A 14,640-nucleotide genomic window follows, 5' to 3' on the forward strand; every position below is an offset into this window, starting at 1 on the left:
TAGGCCCGTAAACGGGCTCTTCATTATCTAGTATGTATATACATAGGTGTTGTAACGTAGTATTTCCATAGTATAGAGGATATAAATTTAATATTAAAATATAAAAAATATATACGAAGGCGAGTCACATTATAGAAATATTTAGACTTAAATATAATTAGCCTTAAATTAAATTAAACTCTATTAGGAAAAAGAACCTAACTCGAAAGTCAGGGTTTTAATTGTTTGTTTTAAGGGGAAAAAAGCTGCACGAATTATGGAACTGCAAAATAATTCAAATTCTCTAGAAAAATTATAAAAGGAAATTGTATGATATTAGTACTCAAAAGGTCATCATATCTTTTTAAATCTTCTTGACCATCATACAATAATTGTATGATATTACGTAAAAAGTCATATTATCTTTTTAAGCTTCTTGGCCATCATTTAAATGGATATTGTAAAGAAATTTTCACCACCAAAGTATGTGGTGCAACGGATGAAATTGATTCTCCTTTAATTAGAGATTTCGGATGTGAGCTATGAGTATGAAAATTTTTTTTGATATGGAACGCTACCCCCAAATGGATTCTACCCAATATGAATTCAAATTAATTAAACTTTAATATGAATATCAAACACAGAATGAAAAACAAAAATTCCAAATGGCAGTCTGGCTTTAATTGTTTGTTTTAAGGGGGGAAAAAGCTGCACGAATTATGAAACTGCAAAATAATTCAAAATTCTCTAGAAAAATTATAAAAGGAAATTGTATGATATTAGTACTCAAAAGGTCATCGTATCTTTTTATCATACAATAATTGTATGATATTACGTAAAAGTCATTATCTTTTTAATCTTCCTGGCCATCATCTAATTGCATGACTATTGCAAAGAAATTTCCACCACCAAAAAGGTTGCGTTGCACCGGATGAAATTGATTCTCCTTTAATTAGAGATTTCAGGTTTAAGTTATGAGTATGAAAAAATTCTTGATATAGAGAGCTACCCCCAAATGGACCTTACCTAATATGAATTCAAATTAATCGAACTCTAATACAACTATCAAACACCGAATAAAAAAAAAAATTCCAAATGACAGTCTGGATTTTACTGCTAATCATTGACAATAAAATAATGCTACCTTACCCCATACTAATGTATTGCACTGCACATAATCGAACTTTATAATTTATATATCAAGTGGACGGTAAAATATTCTTTTCTTAAAACGGCCCTAAATTATCAGAGGCCCCATATTCTTGACAAAGAAATGCACTACTCCGTATTATTTTGTCAAAATATTGGACCTTGGATTATTTTTGGCCTAACTATCAATATAGTACTCCCTTTGTTTCATAATAAATTAGATTTCAACATAAAAATTAAGAAAAAAACATTAAAAACATAAATTTAACATAATTTTTCATTTTTATTCAAAAAAAAAAAAATAATCTTATAATATCTTTTCAAAAATTATTTAGTTGTCAAAAAATAAGGATAAATTTGAAAAAAAAATTCAATGATTCATTTATTTTGAAACACCAATAAATACATCAACAATTCACTTATTCTGAAATGGAGGGAGTAATACATATTACTATTTTGCTTGGGGAACGGATCCACATATTTTCTCAGCTCTCAACCGTGCAATTAAATAATTTATCAAATTTATTAAAGAAAGCATTATAATTTAAATATTTAAGTGCTTATCTTTATAAAAGAATTTAAAGGAATAATACTTAATTTTATATTGTGTATGATCTGTTGCCTGTCATAATTTTCAGGAGCTAAAAATTTATGCTGTACTTGATACATTTGAAGTTTAAGAGCGTGGACATCATGTTCAACAAGATATTTTGTATTTGCGCAAATATCTGTTTCATTAAAGTAATCTCATTACCCATGAGCTGTTTATTATGTATTTTTTTTCTTTTCAATTTTTTTGAATTAATAAGAAAGCCTTTGCAATTATCAAAATCAACCGACGAAGTAGTAAGTAATACTTTTCTTTCTTAAGAATTGTATTGGCATACTGTAAAATATCACTATGACCTTATTAGATCATTTAATATAAATTATACATTTGTCTATATCAGCCAAAAATAAGTAACTTGCAAAAAGTGCAAGTAACATATCCATTTAAGTTAAATTGTCCATATATACATAAAATAAATCTTTCTTAAATTAAGAAAAATTATTTAACTGTTACTTTAAAACATCAACGACAAGCTTAGTCAATAGAAATGCATGTATTTTTCATTTATTTTGTTATTCAACCTTTTAGCATGTTGTTTAACAAAAAGATGGACTTTAGTTTTTACTCTTGAACCTTAATTTATTTGACATGAATGCACATGTAAATTTTGAATGCTTGAAGAAATTTTCATAATCAGTGAAAATCATTTCGAAAACAAAATATCTTACTAGGAAATAACTCGAAAAAAATAAAAAAATAGGCAAAGATAAAAGCAGAAAGAAAATGATTTCCCACTTATTGAAAAAAATCAATGGTAGAAAAAAAAACAAAAGAAAGAATAAAACAGAGAAACAAAGTCACAAAAAAGAAAAAGAAAGATACTGTTACCTCAATGAAAGCTGTCTTGAGAAGCCTCCCAGAGAAAGCGGTGATATTTGCGCTAATTATTTTGATATTCAAAGATTCAAAGACTTCACACACTTTTATCATTGTGTCTGTTCTTTTGCTGCAAGTGAGGCTCACCACCACTGTATTCTCTCCCATTGAAGATACCCTCAACTGCAATTCCACCCATTCATAAAAAAAAAAAAAATAACATTTCTTTTTGGGATATCACTAAAATGAAAACGAGTAAAAAGTCTATTTTGGTAAGATCTGTTTTTGTTTGAAATATTCTTTACTTGGAGTATTAATTACCTCAAGAACATCAACAGGGAAAGAGGATGGTGATGATCTTGTAGTTGATCCAGAAGAATCATATTCATACTTTTGCTCAAGTCTTTTTGATCTTTTTGCCTTTGAATCAAAGCTCCCATCCTGATCAAATTCAACATCGCTATTCTTCTTTGACCTTCCAGATTCCAGCACTAATATCTCTGCTCGAATTCTTCTCTCTTGTTCGTGCAAATTTTGAATATAATCAATTGCATCTTTGATTATTGAGGCTTTATCCATCTGATAAGTCGCAATAATTAATTTAAACCCCAATTAATTAACCGAAAAAAAATAACACAAGACTTAAATTTAGTACATTATCAATAAAAGATAAGGTTGAGGGAGTGAAAGTCATGAGGTGGGTGTTAGCTTCCCACATGGACAAATAGAGGAACATGTCTAATATTTAAAGTGTCACCTAATTCTATTAATATTGAGCGAAGTTACATGCGGTCTAATAACAGAGCAATAATGAAAGCATGCAAAGCAAATTATTTTCTCTTTTTTTATATACTCCCTCCGTCTTAAGTTATTGTATCAAATTGAGATGTCATATTGATTAAGAAAAATAATTAATAACATACTTAATTTATTATAGTACCCTTATTAAATAATGTTTATAATTTAATTTTAAAAAAAATTAATTAATACAAAATAAAATATAAAAAAAATTATCAATTAATAAAAAAATAAGTAAAATAAAATATTAAATTAAAAAATTTGAGACAGATAATTTAGGATGGAAGAAATATCTAAAATCACTATTTGTGCTTGAATTGGTCACCTTGCTTATGTTTGGGACCACAGCTCTAAGTGCAAATAGCCTCTCATTGACCTTTTTCCTTCTGTTCCTTTCTGACACAATGTTCTTGGATGCCATCGATGACTGTGCCCCATCTGGCGAACTTGAATCATAGTATGAAGAGATTGCCTCGTCGAAGTAGCTGCATTAATCCAACCAATCACCCGTGCAAAATTTTCATCATTTTGTCCATTTCTTGGTGCTCCAAAAAAATAAATACGAACAATTTAAGCATTCAACTAGAAAAAAGGATAGTTATATACTTCCTTATCTCAAATTTTTTAATTTAATGTCTCATTTTATTTATTTTTTTATTAATTAAGGTAAGTTAATTTTTTTCATATTTTATTTTTAAATTAATTATTTATTCTTCAAATTAAATTATAAATATTATTTAATAGAGATACTATGATAAACTAAACATATTGTTAATTATTTTTTAATCAATCTATAATCTCAATTTATGACGAATAATTTGAGACGGAGGAAGTATATACTAAACTAAAAAGAGCATCAATTAAAGTTTACCTATCGAGTTCTTCCGATTGTAAGAACATGGTTGTTTCCCAATAATTATTGTAGTCTTCACTGATGTTCTCCATCTTATTTGGAAGATGAAGCAAAAGGAGACAAGTTATGCTTTAAAATCTTTTGAGGATAGTTTTTTTTTTTTTGGGGGGGGGGGGGGTTTTTGGGGGGTGGGGGGGGGGGGGGGGGGCGGCGTAAGCTTTAAAAAATGGATACAATTGAGAGGTTCGGGAGGGAAGGTAACTAGGTATATATAGATGAGAAAAAAGAGGACATGTGCTTTTCTATTCAATTTGATTTCATCCTTTTTGGAAAGCTCTTATTTATCCCTGCCGTCCACATAGTGAGTGAGAGAGAGAGACAAGTTCAGAGAGTGGTAGGCCACATGGTGGGGGATCGTAAAGACACAATAATTTTACAAATATGGGTAACGCCTAATTAACAATTTTCTTTTGACTTATCAATTTTCAGAGTGAATTATTTGTGTGTGTAAGGATGTCACAAAATATCAAAAGCTGAATTATCGAATTAAAAAATTTTGTATTCGATGTTTCGTAATTTGACATTTGATATAGTATTTGGGAGAACTTTTTTAAAATTATGATGTTTGAATTTAAATTTAATAAAAAATATTAATAACATTTGGTATTCTATATTTATCGAATGCTGAATTATTTAATAAATAAGGGTCTATCTCGTATATATACAATATATCTAGTTGACTAATTGTGAATTTAAAAACAGTCCAAAGCTCAAAGGTTAAAAAAAAAAAAAAAAAAAAAAATTTCACTGCTTTATAATAGCATTAATCAAAAGCACTAACTGGACCAATCCTATTTACCTAATTGTATGACTATAGTAAAGAAATTTCCAGATGACAGTCTGTATTTTACTGCTAATCATTGACAATAAAATAATGCCACCTTACCCCATACTAATGTACTGCACTGCGCGCATAATCGAACTTCATATTTTATATCAAGTGGACCATAAAATATTAGTATTATCTTAATATGGTCCTAAATTATCAGAGGCTCCACGTTCTTGACAAAAAAATGTATTTTCTTTGTTCCATAATAAGTTAATTGTTGTATTTTGATATACATATTAAGAAAAAAGTAAAAATATAAATTTATCATATTTTTCTATTTTTACCCTTTTCAAATTTCAAAACCTTAATAATGATACATCACTCCCAATGCACATTTAATGAAGGGTAAATTTAAAAAAAAATCCAATATCTACCTTGAATTATGAATCACACTTATTTTAAATATTAAAAAATACTCCAACAATTCACTTATTGTGAAATGGAGGGAGTATTAGTTTGTCCAAATATTGGACCAGGGATTATTTTTGGCCTAATTATCAATATAATACTACTCCCTCCGTTTCATTTTGATTGGTCATCTTTCTAAAAATATTTGTTTCAATATAGTTATCCCTTTTGATGAAATTAATAATATTTTATTATATTTTTTCAATACTATCTTCAACATTAAATGACTAAGCAAAGTATATTTATTTAAGTTTTTATTTTTAAAATATAATTAATTTGATAAAATAAACCTCTAATATATACTTTGTTAAGGGGATTGCCAACGGAAGAAGTACATATTATAAGTTTGCTTGGAAAACTGATCCACATATTTTCTCAACTCTCAACCGTGCAATTAAATAATTTATCAAATTTATTAAAGAAAGCATTATAATTTAAATATTTAAGTGCTTATCTTTGTTAATTCCTTTTGAAGAGGGATAATATTTTATTTTTTTTTGGTTAACAAGGAATTTATTCATTACTTAAAATGCATCATACAGAATATAGAGCTGCGGAGATGATCCTATTGGGTCATCGACCAAGTCACTAGTAATACATATAAACATAGTACTAGTAGTACAGATTTCACACACATTACTAGCTGCATGCGGTCTTTTGAAGAGGGATAATACTTGATTTTATATTGTGTATGATCTGTTGCCTGTTATGATTTTCAGGAGCTAAAAATTTATGCAACACTTGAAGCTTAAGGGCGTGGACATCACGTTCAACAAAATATTTGTATTTGCGCAAATACCTTTTTTATTTAAGTAGTTTCATCATCCATGAGGTAGTTATTATGTGTTTTTTTTTTTCTTTTACAGTTTTCCAAATTAATAAGAAAGACTTTGCAATTATCAAAATCAACCGGTGAACACTAGTAGTAATACCTTTGTTTCCTAAGAGTTGTATTGACATACTGTGAAATATCACTATGACCTTATTAGATCATTTAATATTAATTATACATTTGTCTATATGAGCTAAAAATAAGTAACTTGCAAAAAGTGCAGGTAACATATCGATTTAAGTTAAATTGTTAATATATACATAAAATAAATCTTTCTTAAATGAAGAAAAATTATTTAACTGTTACTTCAAAATATCAACGACAAGCTTCCGCAATAGAAATGCATGTATGTTTTCATTTATTTTGTTATTCGGCCTTTTTGCATGTTGTTTAAAAAAAGTTGGTGTGTTTGAAATGAACGAAAATGTTTTTCATCAAAAATGTTTTTATGAAAAATAAGTTGTTTTTTTACTTATTTTTCTCATGTTTGGTTGGTGAGTGAAATATATTTTCTGAAAAATATTTTCTAGTGTTTAGTTGGTGAATGGATTTTTTTCCCAAAAAATACATTTTAGTGTTTAGCTAAAGAGTAGAAAATGCTTTTTAGAAAAATAATTTTTGATCCTAAAAAATACTTTTTTAGGATGTGTTCGATATGGAGAAGGAAAACATTTTATTGAAAAATAAGTTGTTTCTGACTTATATTCTTGTGTTCGTTACATAAGTAGGAAAATATTTTTCTAAAAGTATTTGTATATATTTAACAAAAACTATAAGAACGAATAAGGTAATAAGGGTGGGTAAGAAAAAAGTTTTGAATTTTTTTAAAAAAAATAAAATAAGAAAATTATTATTTTTTTTGGAGGTGGGGGGGGGGGGGGGGAGAAAAGAGGGGGGAGGTGAGATACGAAATTTTTTTAATTTTTTTTTCAAGAAGACAAATTGCAAAACAAAAAAAAATCTTTTTTTTGGGAGGGAGGGGAAAGGGACTACTAAAGATGGAGGGTCGGGTTAGGGGTGGGGTAACAGAAAAATTTAATTTTTTTAAAAAAAATAATTTATTTCTAGAGGGAGGATGGTAGGGGTAGGGTTTAAAAAATAAATTATTCCTTTTTGGAGGGGGGGGGGGGGGATGAGTAATTTCGAGAGTTGTAGGAACATTTCAACTTGGAAGTGAGGTTAAAAGAGAGTTTTGAAAAATATTTTTCTTACTTTTTAAAGGAAGTCATTTTCCTTAAATTTGAGGAAAATAAATTGATTTGAAAAACATTTAAGCCAACCAAACATGAGAAAATTGAAAAATATTTTCTAAAAAATATTTTTCTTCATACCAAACACACTCTTAGTCTTGACTCTTGAACCTTAATTTATTTGACATGATGCACATGTAAATTTTGGATGCTTGAAGAAATTTCCATAACTAGTGAAAATGTAATACCCCGATCGTTCCTTAAGCCTAAATCTATCTTTTGAGTGGATAGGGGTGGATTCCAAAGTGATTGATGCTTATATTGTGTTGTATTTCTCTAATTTCTACTTTTTGTTATGTAGAGCATTGAATAAGCTTTCCATCGATACCAATTTCATCAAAATCCGACATCGGACGAGGAAGTTATGGCCGTTTTACGAAGCGGTGTGGGAATCGCCCAGGCCTGACGGTAGACCTGAAGGACCGCCAAGTCCTTGGTGGACCGTCAATTGTCCCGTCAAGCCAAGGCAGTAACCCCTTTTTCTGGCCATCGTGCAATGGCCAAAATGGTGGGCCGCCAAAAATTTGACGGACCGTCAAGTCGAGGCAGAATGTCCCGTTTCTGACCCCCGAGTGACGGACGATCTGGTGGACCGTCAGTTTCCTGATGGATCGTCACTTCGACCGTCACGTCGAGGTATAATGTCCTAGTTTTGGCACTCGAGTGACGGATGATCTGGTGGACCGTCAATTCGACCATCACAAACCCGATCGATAACTTTTTTTAACTTATTTTTTAGGAGAATTTTGGTCATTTTCGCCCATTTTAGTCTTGTATAAATATATCCAAGTAGAGAAGAGAAGTTCATTTTTCTCCTTTCTCTTCCATAACCCTCTAGAAACTAGGGTTTCTTCCAAAATCCTAAATCAAATCTTCTTCAAGAAATTCAAGAATTTTCCAAAGATTTCACCAAGTTGTTCAAGAATTAAGTTCTCCAAGTCAAAGGCATCAAGAAACTTAGCTTAAAAGTGTAAAGAAGAGTTTCCAATCAAGCTTATTCGTCTTAAAAATCATAATCCAAGGTATGTGGTGTTTGAACAAGGACACTTCTTTCGTTCTTGTGCCCAAAGATTTAATTTCTACTATTGAATTTCATGATTTTGCAAAGTGGGTTTACACCCAAATTACTTTATCAAGGATTTATGAGAATTGAGTTATTCAAGATTGATATATATGACTATTTCATTGTTTTATTTCTTAAATTGAAAATTTATGCCATGAGTTATATATTGTTATCATGAGATGATGATTTCTAAGTGATTTAAGATAAGTGTCATGATTTATGCTTTTCCATGAGAAGTTTGATTATTGAATATATATTGATAAGAGTCAAGAACGAGTTCTATGATGTTTTCTTGAAGTTTTGATACTTGATATGATTTGATATGCAAGTGTACTTGATGTTGAGAAAGATTGTTTTGAGTTGAGTCGAGTTAGAAATCCACAAGTTGATTATGATTCATAAATGAGATATATATTTATATTTTGGTCTTCATGATAGACCCTTGAGTTGATTGAGGTGGATTTTCTAACACGTTCTGAGCTGAGTCTGGGAGGAGTATTTAGCACCGAGCGGAAAATATGGTATTTTCCCTGAACTACGTGCCACCGTAGGATTGATATTGATAATTGTGAGACAGAGGCCGAGTATTAGCTTGTGATCACGAAGTTGAGGTTATACTCCCTGGTAAGAGTACGACGCTCCTGCCAATGTGGGATTTTCTCCTTAGGAGGGCAAAATGTTGGACTCTATGCGGCTCACATGGTTTATGTCGGTTATAAGAAACTCTTAAGTCCATAATATTCTATGTTTCTTGAGTTATCGAGTCACTCTAAGTCATGAGTCAAAGAGTTTGATTTGAGTCTAATGATTTATGAGATTTATGAAGCATGTATTATTATTGATGATTTATGGAAATTATGTTTCAGGAAATTCAAGCAAAGAGAGTCATTATTGTCAACATGCATGATTTTATTTTACATTTATGATATTATTTAAAAATGTTGCATACACCCCCACATACTCAGTACATTCCCAAGTACTGATTCCCATACTCGTCTGTGTTATATATTTCCTCGTGATATAGGTTCGGGTGCTCAGTCTCAGCAGCGACAATGATCTTTGAGTACCTTCATCTACATTTCTGCAGTTGGTGAGTCCTCATGGTTCGAGGACTCATGTCCCTGATTTTGTCTTGTTAGTAGATGGTTGTTTCTTTTCAGTTCAGTACGAGTCAGTTGGAGATCTGTCCTAATAGCTCCTCAGTTGTATGTAGTAGAGGCTTTTGTCAGACTAGATTACCAATATGTATAGAAATTTCAGTATTTTGATTGTACAGGCCAGTACTTTGTCATATTCCAGTATGTTCATGATAGGACTGTTCTTCCTTATTTTAGCTTGATTATTATCATAGTGAGTTTTAAAAGTGATGACAGGTTGGGAGGGTTAGCTTGGGTCCACGTGTGGCCTTAAGCACCGTGTGACGTCTCGGGATAGGTTCTTGGGGATTTATAAGCTTGGTATCAGAGCCTAAGGTTCAAAGAGTCCTAGGGAGTCTGACAAGCCACGTTACGTAAAGTCTTGATCATCGGTGTGTAGCGTGCCATATCTATGAGCAAGAGGCTATGGGATGTTTTAGGAAAAGTTATTTCTTTCTTTTAAAAGTCTATCGTGCCAATGAATATTTCTCTCTACTATTAATTTGTGCTCTCTTATGATAGAAAATGTCTTTTCGTAGAGCTCGCAAAAACAACGAGCGATCTTAACCCGTTGACCCCTTGAACGAGCATGTGTCGCATGCGGAATTTTGAGCAGCTTTTCAGGCGCTAGCCCAGGCGGTTACTGCCAATGCTCAGACCCATGCCTAGGCTACTGTTCCATTTCTACAAGGGAATAATTCTGCTGCAGCTCGGGTTCATGACTTTATATGGATGAATCCACCTGAGTTCTATGGGTTAAAGATAGGTGAAGACCCACAAATATATTTAGATAAAGTGAGAAAGATCATTCAGATTATGCATGTAACGGAGGAAGAGAGTGTGAAGCTAGCTTTCTATCGCTTAAAAGATGTTTCTTATGATTGGGTAGAGATATGGAGGAAGAGTAGAGGGGAAGATGCCACTCCCATGACTTGGCAGTTGTTCCAGGACGCATTCTTAGATAGATTCTTTCCCCCTGAGCTGAGAGAAGCAAAATTAGAAGAATTTATGAACTTGAGACAGGGCACCATGACAGTTAAGGAGTCTTGTCATAAGTTTAACCAATTATCTAATATGCTCCCAGTATGATGGCTGATTTTAGAACTACTATGAGTAAGCTTTTGGCTAGTGTATCTGGTTACATTGTGAAAGTGTGTAGATCCGCTATGCTTAATAGGGACATGGACCTTTCAAGACTAACGATTCATGCTCAGCAGATTGAAGTAGACAAGGTGAAGGAGAGAGATAGAGTAAGGGCAAATAAGAACACCAGGGGTATGGTCAAACTAGATTTTCTAGAGGGAATTGCCCTCAGTCCCAGAACTGTTCACTTGTGCCAGCGCCTTCATCAACTAGTGCTCCCGCATTCAGAATTAGGCAGGAGCAGGGTAATAGGCCTACTATGTTCAGGTCCCAGGACAGTGTGAGTAACAGACCTCGTCCTCCCCCATGTTTGAAATGTAGTAGGGGCCATCCTGGTGGTGCTTTGTCGATCGGAGGGGTTATTTTGGTTGCGGTAAGTTGGGCCACAAATTCAGGGATTGCCCATATGCCAGACAGGGGAGTCGTGATATTCGTCCCCAAAGTCAGGCTATTAGTGCTCCAGCCCCTTTTGCTCGTCCTCCTCCTTCTCAGGGTGCCTCGTCTAGTAGTACAAGTGGTCAATGCCAGAATCTCGTTTATGATATACCACCCCAACAGAAGCAGGAGGATTCACCAGATGTTATTATTGGTATGCTTTGTGTATTTTATTTTGATGTGTATGTGTTGATGGACCCTGGGTCAAGTCTTTCTTATGAGACTTCGTTGGTAGCTGTGAATTTTGAAATCAGTGCTAAAAAGACTCCTGAGCCTTTTCTAGTTTCTACATCAGTAGGTGAATTTGTTATTGCTACGCAAGTATATAAGAAGTGTCCTATCACCGTCCTTAATAAAATCATATTTGCAGACTTGATTAAGCTAGACATGGTTGATTTTGATATTATTTTGGGAATGGATTGGCTTCACTCTTATTATGTGTCTATAGACTATCGTACCTATGTAGTTAAGTTTCAGTTTCCCAACGACCCAGTTTTTTAGTGGTCCAAAAATTCTGTAGCTCCCAAGAGTCATTTTATATCCTACCTTAAAGCCAGGAAATTGATATCCAAGGGTTGTATCTATCATTTGGTTTGAGTTGAAGACACTACGTCCGAGACTCTGACTATTCAGTCCATTAGTGTTGTCAATGAGTTTCTTGATGTTGTCCTGAAAGATCTCTCACGGGTACCTCCCGATAGAGAGATAGAATTTGGGATTGATCTTTTTCCTGGTACGCAGCCTATTTTTATTCCTCCATAGCGCATGGCCCCCTAGAACTTAAGGAGTTGAAAGAGAAACTCAAAGATCTTCTTGATAAGGGTTTTATAAGGCCCAGTGTATCTTCTTGGAGAGCACCCGTTCTATTCGTTCGAAAGAAAGATGGTTCATTGCGTATGTGGATTTACTATCGTCAGCTCAATAAGGTCACAATTAAGAATAAGTACCCTCTTCCTAGGATTGATGACCTGTATGATCAGTTGCAAGGTGCCAGTTATTTCTCGAAAATAGACTTGAGATCCGATTATCACCAACTTAAAGTCAGAGAGTGTGATATTCCAAAGAAGGTTTTTCGCACCTGTTATGGTCATTTTGAATTCCTGGTCATGTCCTTCGGGCTAACTAATGCCCCAGCAGCTTTTATGGACCTCATGAATCGGGTGTTCAGACAGTACCTGGATATGTTTGTTATAGTGTTCATAGATGATATTCTTGTATACTCCCAAAACGAGACCGATCATGCAGACTATCTCCGAATTTTCTTGCAAGCCCTTAGAGATCATCAGTGATTTGACAAATTTAGCAAGTGTGAATTTTGGCTAAGGTCAGTTACTTTTCTGGGTCATATTATTTCTTTTGAAGGTGTTAAAATTGATCCTCAAAAGATAGAAGCTGTAAAAAATTAGCCTAAACCTATATCTCCATCCGATATTAGGAGTTTCTTGGGTCTAGCTGGCTACTACCATCATTTTGTCGAAGGTTTCTCTTCCATTGCTTCTCCTTTGACCCGGTTGACCTAAAAGAAAGTTAAATGTCTATGGTTTGATGTTTGCAAGAAGATTTTTTAGGAGTTGAAGATTCGACTCACTTCTGCCCTTATATTAGCCCTTCCAAATGGTGTCGATGACTTTGTGGTATACTGTGACACTTCTAGAGTTAGTTTGGGTTGCGTATTAATGCAGAAGGGTAAAGCTATAGCCTATGCCTCCAGGCAGTTGAAGTCGCATGAGAAGAGTTACCCAACCCATGACCTCAAGTTAGCTGCAGTGGTTTTTGCCTTGAAAATTTAGAGACACTACCTGTACGGTGTTCATGTTGATGTCTTTATAGATCACAAGAGTTTACAGTATGTGTTTACTCAGAGAGAGTTGAACCTTCGACAGAGGCGATGGTTATAATTGCTAAAGGACTACAATATGAGTGTGTTGTATCACCTCGGCCAGGCCAATGTAGTGGCAGATGCTCTTAGTAGGTCGTCCATGGGTAGTGTAGCACATGCAAAGAAAGGTAAAAATGAGTTGGCCTGCGAAGTGCATCGTTTGGCTAGGTTATGTGTTAGATTGCTTAACTCAGCCGAGGGTAATGTTTGGGTTTAGAGTGGTTCCGAATCTTCCCTAGTCTCGGAAGTAAAGGAGAAACAAGACATGGATTCTCATTTGATCGAACTGAAATAGTCAGTTAAAGACCAAAAGGTGGAGGTTTCTGCTAAAGGGGAGATGGTGTATTGAGATTTCAAAATAGATTGTGTGTTCCTGATGTTGATGATTTGAGGTAGAGGATTATGGCTGAGGAACATGGCACGCGGTATTCTATTCATCCCACTGCTACTAAGATGTACCGCGATTTGCGGGAAATTTATTGGTGGAATGGTATGAAGAAGGATATAGCAAAGTTTGTGGAGAAGTGTGCAACTTGCGAACAGGTGAAGATGGAGCACCAGAGACCCGGTGGTATGATGCAAGAATTTAGCATTCCTACTTGGAAGTGGGAAGTGGTGAACATGTATTTCGTGACCGGTTAACCTCTCTCCCGTCATCATCATGATTCTATTTAGGTCATTGTAGACAGGTTGACTAAGTTAGCACATTTCCTGCCAGTACATACATCTTTTATCGCTGAGAACTATGCTAAGATATACCTTCGAGAGTTAATCAGGTTGCATGGAGTTTCGTTGGCTATCATCTCTGATAGAGGTACTCAATTTACTTCTTAGTTTTGGAGAGCCTTTCAGAAGGGTCTTAGCACCCAAGTTTATCTTAGCTCCGGTTTTCACCTACAGACGGACGGTCAGCTCATACACCGCACAAGTAGGAGCCAGGATATCCAGCTGCTTTTAGTGAGCTCCAGTTTGCTTCGGGGCTTTCCGTGTCATATCCAGTCACTTTTGGTATTGTATAGAAGTTAGTTATATGGCGGGGTGTGTCCCGACCTTAGTTAAACTCTGTGTATTGTCTAGAGGCTTTGTAGACCTAATGTACAGTCAAGGTGGTGTTTTGTTAATAGATGTGATGGCTCCAACGGTCAAGTATTGTATATACATATATATGTGTGCTCGAGCTTGTACAGGTGATTATTTTCTTTTATATGCGACATGATGCTATTCAAATTTTGGGTTGTCATAGAGGTATGCATGGTAGGTATAAGGTTATAAGCTGGTTCTCCCGGGCCTCCTCGGTTACGGGTGCTAGTCCACCCCAATAGGATTTGAGGCGTGACAATTTGCAAAGTGGGTTTACACCCAAATTACTTTATCAAGGATTTATGAGAATTGAGTTATTC

The 14,640-nt window shown here is 33.9% G+C and overlaps 1 protein-coding gene across 5 annotated transcripts in view; it reads right to left on the minus strand.

Annotated features, from left to right (window-relative positions):
* LOC107850131 (transcription factor bHLH35) overlaps positions 1-4,508 on the minus strand; it is a 36,150-nt gene extending 31,642 nt beyond the window's left edge. For 4 of the 5 annotated variants that reach the window (XR_001668478.2, XM_016694572.2, XM_016694567.2 and 1 more), the window contains exons 1-4: positions 4,224-4,473; positions 3,678-3,837; positions 2,876-3,133; positions 2,567-2,737 (exon numbers count right to left, since the gene is read on the minus strand). Coding sequence is in view for 4 of the 5 variants with exons in the window: in XM_016694572.2 (XP_016550058.1) it covers positions 2,567-2,737; positions 2,876-3,133; positions 3,678-3,837; positions 4,224-4,297 (663 nt within the window). In the remaining variant the exon portion in view is untranslated. Of the gene's footprint in view, positions 1-2,566; positions 2,738-2,875; positions 3,134-3,677; positions 3,838-4,223 lie in introns of all 5 variants that reach the window. The other variant, XM_016694561.2, reaches the window with a different exon arrangement.
* Positions 4,509-14,640: the final 10,132 nt, after the last annotated feature.

The sequence above is a fragment of the Capsicum annuum genome, chromosome 7 (assembly GCF_002878395.1).
Source record: "Capsicum annuum cultivar UCD-10X-F1 chromosome 7, UCD10Xv1.1, whole genome shotgun sequence".
NCBI classification, from domain to species: Eukaryota; Viridiplantae; Streptophyta; class Magnoliopsida; order Solanales; family Solanaceae; genus Capsicum; species Capsicum annuum.